The sequence below is a fragment of the Equus asinus genome, chromosome 13 (assembly GCF_041296235.1).
Source record: "Equus asinus isolate D_3611 breed Donkey chromosome 13, EquAss-T2T_v2, whole genome shotgun sequence".
Taxonomy (NCBI): Eukaryota; Metazoa; Chordata; class Mammalia; order Perissodactyla; family Equidae; genus Equus; species Equus asinus.
The window spans coordinates 42,208,379-42,218,971 of NC_091802.1; the positions used below are offsets into that span (position 1 = coordinate 42,208,379).

The 10,593-nt window shown below is 54.6% G+C and overlaps 1 protein-coding gene across 1 annotated transcript; it reads left to right on the forward strand.

Annotated features, from left to right (window-relative positions):
* The first annotated feature begins 245 nt into the window (after positions 1-245).
* On the forward strand, positions 246-6,166 carry RND2 (Rho family GTPase 2). The gene is made up of 5 exons (XM_070483303.1): positions 246-510; positions 989-1,076; positions 1,875-1,984; positions 2,765-2,899; positions 3,115-6,166. Exons 1-5 carry the CDS (start codon positions 409-411, stop codon positions 3,379-3,381), a joined length of 702 nt encoding a protein of 233 aa, XP_070339404.1. The 5' UTR covers positions 246-408; the 3' UTR covers positions 3,382-6,166.
* Positions 6,167-10,593: the final 4,427 nt, after the last annotated feature.

The following is a 10,593-nucleotide window of genomic DNA, read 5'->3' on the forward strand; positions in this document are numbered from 1 at the left end:
GGGGTTTCCACCCTAACCCTCAGAACTTCGCCCGAACTCTGCCCCGTCCTCATCCCCAGAGATGTCAAATCAGTCAAATCAGCCCGGCTCAGCCATCCCCAAACCAGCGGGATCTCCTAAGCTCACACCAGCGCGCCAGAAGGCACTCTGGGGCCTCAGTTTCCCTGGGCCCCGCCCAGCCCTTCTGGGCCCCGCCCCCCGGCTGCGCGGGCAGGAGGCGGGGCCGGGGGCGCGGCCGCCGGGCTGGGGGCGGGGCGGAGGGGGGGCCGCGGCCCCCGGCGTGGGCTCGGCGCGGGCCCGCGAGATGCCGGTGTCGGCGGCCCGGGAGGCTGCAGCTGCAGCGGCGGGGGAGGCGGCAGCGGGGCCCCGGAGGGGGGCTGCGCGGGGGGCCGGCGCGTAGCCGGGACTATGGAGGGGCAGAGCGGCCGCTGCAAGATCGTGGTGGTGGGGGACGCGGAGTGCGGCAAGACAGCGCTGCTGCAGGTGTTCGCCAAGGACGCCTACCCAGGGGTGAGGGACCCGCTTCTTGAGAGGGGGGCGCCGAGGCAGCGGGGGTGGCTGACTGGGGACCAGAGGACGGACGGAAATGGGTGCTAGGGTAACCAGAGAAGAGAGAGAGGGGCTCGGAGGGCCGGGGGAGGCTTTGGGGGCTCTGGAGGGACTGCAGAGGATTGGGGTGGGAGGAGTTGGGGAGCAGGGTGAGATGAATGGGGTTTGGGGGAACCAGATTATCCCAGAGGGGGCGCTAGGGGAATGTCGGGGGTCCTGGGCATCGGAGAGGGGACTAACTAGGGGCTGAAGGGATCGGGAGGGGGTCTGGGAGCCTAGCAGAGATTCCGCTGAAGCAGCCCCTCTCGGTATCTCCCCTTTGCCCAACGCCGGACCAACTTGTGTCCAGGGTCTGGGCTGGACGGGGCGTGGGAGTGAGGAGGGCATTTGTCTGGGGTGAGGACTGGAGGCTCTCATCTTGACCCATCCGTGTCTGCAGAGTTATGTCCCCACGGTGTTTGAGAACTACACCGCGAGCTTTGAGATCGACAAGCGCCGCATTGAGCTCAACATGTGGGACACTTCAGGTAGTCAAGTCCTCGGGGTCACCCTGACTTCCAAGGCCCCCACCCTGACCCCTCCGTTGGCTAGACCCTTAGGCACCAGGTCAGCTCAGCCCATCCATCCAATTCCAAGAAGAAAGAAAATCAATTTTCGGCTAAAGCCAGGGAAACTGAGGTAGAGCTTGTGAGACACATAGAAACCGTGTCCTGAAGGAGAAAGCCCAGTATCCGATCCCCTCAGTTGGATTCCACCCACCTGGGAAAGTTGGGAGGGAATGGCTTTTGTTTTGGAACGTGCTTCTTAGGAGATAGGACTGGGTTTAGGAAAGACATTTAGAATTTCTTTGGGGGGTGGGCAACTGCTTCTCTAGACTGAACTATAGAAATCTGAGATTAAGTCCCAAGAGGGTGGGAGAGCTCTGCCCCTCCCCCTCCTCCAAAAAAGGAGGAGGGTTTTTATTTTTACTGGCTCCCCTGAAGGGCTTTAGAAGATGTCTGTCAAAGCCCGGAAAACACATGCAAAATTTTGTGAGAATGTTGGGAGATTTCATGAGCTTCTCAAAGACTCAAAAAAATTAAGAATGATTACTTTTAGAGAAACCTCTAGGGAAGTGGAGAGCTGTTTTCTGCTGTTTAACCTCGCCTCTGGCGGCTCCCCTCCTTGGAGAAACACAGACTTCTCGATGGGTATTAATAACTGTTCTTTTCCATTCTCTGCTCCTAACATCCCTTGACCAGGATTGCTAAGGTCTCCCACTCCCTTCCAGGCCTCCCACCCGCTCAGGACCCTTGTCTGTCCCCTCCCTCCCTGTCTTCTCTCAGGTTCCTCTTACTATGATAATGTCCGGCCTCTGGCCTATCCTGATTCAGATGCTGTGCTCATCTGCTTCGACATTAGCCGACCAGAAACACTGGACAGTGTCCTCAAGAAGGTGGGAGCCTGGGGAAGCAGGACAGCTAGACTGAGGGGACCTGGAAACCATGGTCCTGGCCCAACATGGGCCAGGAGGGCAGAGTGACAGCTGGGGCACGGCCATCAGCTGGAGAGTGCGTGAAGCTCTCATCCTTCCCCGCCACCCCTGCTTCCTGGAAATCGGTCCTCAGAGCTGGATACTGCATCTGGGGGAGATGGAGGAGAACAGGGAGAAGCACTCAAGGGACTCCTTATCCACTTTCCCCACCTCCTTGGGTGTGGGAGCCCCAGATAGAGGGGATAGGAATGCTGCTCCTGGAGCTAAGGAAGGTCCTGTAGTCTTCTCTCAAGGCCTCTATTTCCATGAGAAAAGCCCATGGTGAATGGACAGAAGTCTGCTAAGGCAGCCCCAGTTCCCAGGCGGTTCCCTCGGGGGGAGGGGAGGGAGGCAGGGGTGGGGGGTGCTGGGAGGTGGATTGGTCTATTCCCAGAAGAAATTTGGGAAAGGGGGTGGGAATGGAAAGATTCCAGGCTGGCAGACCCTTCATAGCCCCCGAGGTAGAAGCAAGACCCCCAATCCTACAGCCTCACCCTACCCCTCCCTCCCTCCCCTTCTTCCACACCCCATCCTGTTTTCAGCCCAAGCCCACCATTCCCACCTCCTTGCTCACATGAGAGAGTGCAGAGGGGTGCATGGTTTCTGCATGCTGTGAGGAAGAGCGTCCTCCTGATGTGGAGCAAGAGTTCACCCTGTGCCTCCTTCTACCCCTCCATAACTCTGTTTTCTTTCCCCAAATAGTGGCAAGGGGAGACTCAGGAGTTTTGCCCCAATGCCAAGGTTGTGCTGGTTGGCTGTAAACTGGACATGCGGACCGACCTGGCCACACTGAGGGAGCTGTCCAAGCAGAGGCTTATCCCTGTTACACATGAGCAGGTGGGACCCTTAACCTTTGACCTAGTCTCAGCCTAGACCTCTTACCTCTGTCCCTCTAGATCTCTGATTTGGAAACACCCTACTTGGCTCATCCCTTGCCTTGGCCTGTGACCTCTGGCCTGATCTCTTGACCCCTCCCGGGCCTCAGCCTCCATACTTCTTGCTGAGCTGCAGGCTAAGCCCCACAACTTCCTCCATGCACTCCATCCTTCCAGGGCACTGTACTGGCCAAGCAAGTGGGGGCTGTGTCCTACGTGGAGTGCTCCTCCCGGTCCTCTGAGCGCAGCGTCAGGGATGTCTTCCATGTGGCCACAGTGGCCTCCCTTGGCCGTGGCCAAAGGCAGCTACGCCGTACTGACTCACGCCGGGGACTGCAGCGATCCACTCAGCTGGCAGGACGGCCGGACCTGGGGAACGGGAACGGGAATGGGACCGAGGGCGAGATACACAAGGATCGAGCCAAGAGCTGCAACCTCATGTGAGGGGCCAGAATGAAGCAGAATGTGAGAAGGGTGGTGAAGGGCACAGTTGTCCCCTGCCTGCACCTGGGCTTCCTGACCTCCTGACTCTGGCTGGGACTTCAGGGCACGCGGAGTGAGCGATTCTCCTGGGCAGGGGAGCTGGAGGCAGAAGACTGCCACCATTCCCCACATCCTCATCCCCCTCCTCTCCACAGGAAGTAGAGGGAGCAAAGGGCAGGCATCTGGGCCGGGAGCTGGGATGGGGCAGTGGGGTTGGAGAAGCTAGCATCAAGCAGTGACCTTGGCTGAGTCTCAGTAGATGAAGGGTGGCTTCCCTCCCCACCCCCAGTCCCCATATCCTGGTCCTGGCTTCCTTCCCTAAGTAAAGTATCCATTCGATGACCTTCCCTTTTCCTCTCCTTTCACTTCTACAGCTGTTCTCACTCATTCTAACCTCCAGGCAACAGGCACCAAATTAAAAAGCAAGTTAAGAAGCCCCTCCCCCCATTTACCCACCAGTCCTAGCTCCCTCCCTCCCTTTCCCCAAGAGTCCCCAAATAAAGCCCATGTCCATGGAAAACGACTGTGGCTTTAGTTTTATTGCTTTCTAAAAAACCAATCTACCAATTTCTGGCAGCAGGAGGAAAGTTACATTTCAGGGAGGCCTTTCCTGTCTATGCCTACTGATGGAGCAGAGGAAAAAGCCATGGGCTGGATCAGTGGTGTCCATTTAGGAGCCAGAGGTGGGAGAGTGAGATATCTTGGGAATATTCATCTCAGTTAATGAGCCAGACAATCCTAAGGCCATTAGGGGGTTTTAAAGTGGACTGATGTGCAATTCATTACTCAGCCCAGCTGGGGCCCCCTGCTAGTGTGGGAGGGGACCTGCTGAAGTGGTCCAGGCCCCTGGTTCACCATCTCCACCCCCAGCTTGGAATCAATCTGATGGTGGCTTGGGAATTGTCGGGGTAGGGAGGGCATCAAAAGCCTCCACAGCACAGAAGTAAACCCTCTGCAGGGTGAAGTTTCCCAACAGGACAGTAGTTTGATTCTGGGGTCTCCTCGGAGGTGAGGGCAGGGGCTCTTGCCCTCTTTCCATCCTGAGCTCCTTGATGATTTTGGAAGGAGCATCAGCGGTGAGTTTAGGGTCACACCCCCACCCCCAACCCCCTGGAGAAGGAAAGCCGGTGGAGGGGCTGGCTGGAGCGCTTGTTGTCAGGAAAGACAGTGCTGGTCTGTTTTCTCGGGAGTCTGGTTTCACATTGTCCTGTATTCCCTCTCTGGCTCTGGTCCCACTGGCCTCTTTTCAGTGACATTCTCCCCCAGGAACCATCCCTAGCCCTCCCCTCCCCTCCCCCAGCCCCAGCCAGTTCTTCCAGACACACTGGGAGAGAACACGGACCTTATTACCCTCCCATCTGTTGGGATCCCCCTAATTCACAGCCCATCCCTCCTTCATTCATTCAGTAAATATGTACTGAGCACCAACTGTATGCCAGACACTAGCTTGGGATTCTGAAAGGACCAGCCTCTGTGCTCTGGAGGCAAGCCCAGCAGGGAAGAGAGGTGTCCCAGGTGTGACTGTGCTTTGCCTGAGGGAGCCAGTCTGAGCCAGTCCTGAGGGTTGAAGAGGAGTTTGCCAGGCAGGGAAGGGGTAGGAAAGGCACTCTGAGCAGAGGGTGCAGCATGTGCAAACACGTGGAGATGAGAAAAAGCATGGCACTGTTGGGGCTGCCATGGCGGGGAGGGCAGAAGACGAGGCTGGGAACGTACATCAGGGTCACTGCAGGGCCCACAAAGGAACCAGGACTTCATTCTGAGGATGTAAGGAGGCACCAGGGATTCCAAGCAGAGAATGAAGTGACCAGATTTGGTTTTTGGATAGATGGTTATCTGGATGAAGCTAGGGGATTCAGCTCTGAGATGTGTCATTCAAAATAGCCTCTCCTTTCCCTATGCCAGGGCCCAGTCTTGAGAGAAAAGGAAATCCCACCCACTTCTGGCTCATCAGACACCCCTTTCCTCCCATTCCTACAGGACCCTGTCCTGGTCCATCTCAACCAGTCCCCTCAAGGATTCTGGGACAGCTTCAAGGGCCCTGGACACCCTACCCCCTCAAACTGAGACCTGGTTAGGGGCGTCTGAGACCCTCCTCAAGGACCCTGAGTCCTGGATTGAGGGTACTGGAGAAGGCTGGGGCCCAGCTAGGTGGCTCTCAGTCTGGTCTCAGAAGACTGACCCGTCCCCCACAGGGACCTGTCATACCATTGACTTGGGATTTTTGGCCACGTGGCTTCTCTACTTCACCCTGGACTTTGGTACAAAGCAGGCTCAAGCCTGTAGCCGTCAAAGCTCAGCGTTTGTGCTCCCTCTCTTTTCCCAACCTCCCTCTCCTGCTGCGCTCAGGGAATGCAAACGCATTTCAATATCTGCCTAAAGCAAACATAATTAGGAAGATAAATCAGCTGGAGGAACCCCAAAGTTTAATACATCTCCAATACGACCAGGAACAGATTTTGGTCTCCTCTGCAGGTCTGGGTTGCCAGATATTTTATTTCTGGGAGAGGGCTGTGCCCCTGGGCTGAGGAGCCCAGTAAGTGGGAGGGGGGAAGGGGGCTGTTCCTGGATCCTGAAAGGCCCCAGAGGGCTGGAGGGAGGAGAACTTACCCCCACCCCCACCCCAGATGCAGGAGTCAGACCCAGCTTCCTCCTCTGCAGCTGTTTCCCCCCACAAATTAGACACTCATTTGGGAAACAATGTAGCCTCGTTAATCATTTAATGAAATAAACAACTAATCATGCTGTGATGCTGCCAGTGTTTCTTAACCTCCACAATCAACCCGCCCAGGAGGGAGGAGGGGGATGGAAGGGATGCGGTAGGGACTTGGTCTAATCTCTGAAATGCTTCTGCTGACAGAGGGTCGTCCCCCTGTGACTCCAGCCTTCCCAGGAGGGAGTCGTAAAGAGAGCTGGATCTCAGCTCTGCTGCTGCCTCCCTGGGAGCCTTTGGCGAGGCCCTGCACCCGTCTGAACCCCAGTTTGGAAAAGGGAGCTGATCACCACATCTATCTCCTGTTGTTGAGGAAGATCCAGAGAGGAGAAAAGATGTATAAAAGCTGTTTGACCCTTTAGGGGGCTGAACTGATGTCAACCTTTATTTTTTACAACCTAGACATCCGGGCTTGAGTGCTTCTGAGCTGGGCCTGAGGGAATCAGGAAAGGCTTCTTGGAGGGGGCTTCTTGTGCTGGGGATTCAAAGGCTGGAGGAAGGCCAAAAGACAGGAACGGGGAGGTCACTGTGTCTTGTTCCCACACCTATCCTGAGGGCTAGAGAGCTTTAGTGACACTTCCAAAGGCTGAGGTCCTTTAGTCCCCATTTTTCTGAACTCCCTCTCATTACCTTTTCTTACGTCTCTGGGTGAGGACCCCATTTTGCCATAGTGACCCATCCCAGATACACTCAGACTGGTCCTGCAGGCTGAGGAAGTTGGGGGGAAGGGGTCATATCCCCAAGTTCCTGGTGGACAGCAGGACCCTGGCAGGCAATCCGGCTACACTTCTCTCCCCCTACTCCCCTCTCTCTTCCCCAGGAAAGGGGTTCAGCTCTTCTGAGTATCCCTCCTTCCCTCTCTGCCAACAAAGGAGTTTCTTCTACACAGTGCAGCCCCTCTCCCACCTTCCCACTTCCAGCTGGGTTCTCAGGTCTTCCTCCATCTCTAGTCAATCCCCTACTCTCCTCAAGGCTGGGGGTGAGGGTCAGAAAGAGGGGAGGCTCCAGGTCCGGGTGGGGTGATTCTCAAGCAGCTATCCTTCAGCAGCCTGAGAGACAAGAGGGACACATACATAAGTACCCCTCCCCCCAAGAAAATGCCTCTGCTGTTGACTCCTAAATAACAGATGTCTGTCTGCATATTAATGAGATTGGACGAATAATTGGTGAGTTTTTCATTCAGTGTCAGAATGAACCCGGACGCCTTATGTTCATGCACACAGGCACACAGACACCAACCCCCCTCCCCCCCAACTCTCCCCCTTCCACCAGAACACAATGAGACAGACGCAGATGCTAGCAAGCCTGATCCACAATGGGGAGGGCAGACAGGGAACCGGGAGGGGGTGTCAGCAGGAGGGAGACCTCCACTGTCTGGGTTTGTGGGGTTTCTCCTTGATTAGTTTCCCCAGCCCCCTAAGGGCAAAAGCTTGCATTTGTGAGATTTCACCACTATGCAGGAACCCAGAGGAAGGTGGGAGCCAAAGGGTAGAGAGAGTTGTAGGGGGAGGCAGGCACTGCCTAGAGGGGAGCAACCAAGCAATGGCCTCCTTTAGTGAAGTTGTGCCTCCCATGAGCCTGGAATCAGCAGGCCCCTTACCTTGCTTTAGCCCCTGTGCCAGAATGTGAGGTGTAAGAACTGAGATTTTGGAGTCAGACAGCTACCATTCGCCAGCTGGGTGCTCTTGTGCAAGTTACCCAACCTCTCTGAGCCTCTCACTCTCCTTGTCTCTAAAAACACCTACCTTGCAAAACTGAAAGAACGAAATGAGATAAAGTGTGTCATGTGTCTGTCTTTGTGCCTGGTTTATACTAGGCCCCAACATATAGGTTCTCCCCCCACCTATCCCCAAGACACTTTCAAAATTGCTGCCTTTCTTGCTAGACCCACCCTTGTTAGGGCAGGGGCTAATTAGAAGTTTAGTAATTATCCTGGCTGCCTGGAAACTGGGAGAAGATACAGAGCGAGGCAAGAACAGAGATTAGATAGAAACAGGAGAGCGAACTGATGGAAACCAAGGCCTGGAGTCGGAGGAAAGAGATCACATTGACCTAGAACCGCAAACCAGGAACGGAGAAGGTATTATAGGCAGGTGAAGCAAGCCCTAGAAAGAGTCTAGAATCTAGACTGTAGGTTCTAGGAGCCCCAGTTCTACCATGAACTGTTTGACCTTAGCAAGTCTTATGCCTTTTTAGTATCAGTCTCATCTGTAAAATGAGGGGGTTGGTTTGCTCTCTAAGGTCCCTTCTTATTGTGTGAGGAGTCCCAGTGGCCTGAGCTACAAGGCTGCCTCCCCTCACCACACACACACACTCTCTATGGCCCATCAGTCACTCTTCCTCTGTTTCCTCTCTCCCTTGGTGAATGGATCTGCTGCGCCAGCAAACAACTGTCCATTGTGTCCTAATGAGGAACGAGCAGGGAAAACCAATCACTTATGATGCAAATGAGCGGCGGCTGCAGCCTCCTTGCTTTCACTGAGTGCCTCTCTCCGGCCTAGACCCCAGCGCTGCCCCAGTTGGGCCTTTCTCCCTAGCCTCAGTTCCCATCTGGTCCTGGAGGAGGGGGGAGGCCCAGACTGGCCTTCCCATTGTCGTTCATTGTCACTCCCTGCAAGGAGCCTCAACCCTCACAGTCTCGAGAGGCTCAGCTTCTCTCCTCACCCCAAAGAGCTCCCAGGGCAGCTCAGTTTTTGTTTTTTTGTCTTTTTGGAGGAAGATTAGCCCTGAGCTAACTACTGTCACTCCTCTTTTTGCTGAGGAAGACTGGCTCTGAGCTAACATCCATGCCCATCTTCCTCTACTTTATACATGGGATGCCTACCACAGCATGGCTTTTGCCAAGCGGTGCCACGTCCACACCCAGGATCCGAACTGTCGAACCCTGGGCCGCCAAGAAGCAAAACATGCGCACTTAACAGCTGTGCCACCGGGCCGGCCCCCAGTTTTTGTTTTTAACTGAGGTGAAATTCACCTAGCAATCGCCACGTCTCTGGGCTCAGGTGTTGTGCCCCCTGCCCATCTCCACACCCACAGCCTCCAGTGACACACGGAAGCTGTTGAGGCCTTTGCAGAGTTGAGGAATAATGGAGGCTGTTTTTGGGCTAAAGGTGAGAGATGTCCCAAGCCGGCCTGGGGTGAAGGGAACAAGCGCTGCGCATTAGAATGGAGCCAGGAAGGCTTGGGCTTTGGCGGGGAGGGATCATCGCTGCCTTCCCCAGCGCAGCCCTGGGGCCATATCTTTAGGAAATGGCCTCTTGAATTCCTGTGGAGGTTTTTTTTCCCCTTAATTTCTCAGGCCTTTGGTTAGAAACCAGAGGTGGCTCCAGCACAGACCTTGGTTTCCATGGCTTTCAGAGCTTGGGGGCCTGGGGGACGATCCCACCAGCAGGCTTCTTGCCTTGGCAGCTGCGGAGGGCCCTGAAACTGCCCCCACAAGCCCTTTGCCTCCAGGAGAGACCTCCCCTCACGCCCCAGGGACAGGCTTCACCAAGGGAAGATTTTCTACTGACTTGGCACCAGTTTATTTCAGAGTCTTATAGCCTAACAGCTGGGAAGACCCACATAAGCTGTAATTTGAGTTTCTCTTGCTGATATACACTACCGTTTGGTTTTATGTTGTTTTCAAGAGAAGATGGCAAACATCTGTTTACCTGTGTGTCTGTTACCTTTAGATTCACCTCTTTTTCCCTTCCCTAATCTAAGACATGTGGTAATGCTTTAAAAAAACTCTTCTGGAACGAACTAGTGCCAACTGCTGCAGCACTGAAGAGAAAAACCTTCACAGGGTCACAAACTTTTTTTCTTTTTTTTGAGGAAGATTAGCCCTGAGCTAACTACTGCCACTCCTCCTCTTTTTGCTGAGGAAGACTGGCCCTGAGCTAACATCCATGCCCATCTTCCTCTACTTTATATGTGGAACACCTACCACAGCATGGCTTTTGCCAAGCAGTGCCATGTCCGCACGCGGGATCCCAACCAGCAAACCCCGGGCCACCAAGAAGCTGAAAGTGTGAACTTAACCGCTGCGCCACTGGGCTGGCCCCACAAACTTTCTTTTATTTTCCCTGACCCTACCTTCAACTCAGCTCCCTCTCTTGCAGACAAAACACAGCCCAGACTATAGAATAAGGGCATTTCCATCTGTTGCCTAATGAAAAGGGACTCCTGGCCTAGTTAGGTCCAGGTCTGCCACCAATTCACTGGGTGACATTTGACAAGGACCTCGTTGTACCACCTATAAAGTGGGAATAACAATCTTTACCCCAGCCACCCCCCAGGGAACAAGTGAGGAGAGAGAAGTAATGGTTGTGCCAGTGCTTTGAACTTGCAAAAAGATGATCATAAACATCGTAATTATTTCTCCAGTAATGGCAGCAGCAGGTTATCTGTCTTGAGTATCCAGCCTGGAGGAGGCCTTGCTGGAGGACAAATGGATAGGGGAAACTGATGTTCTGTGTCTG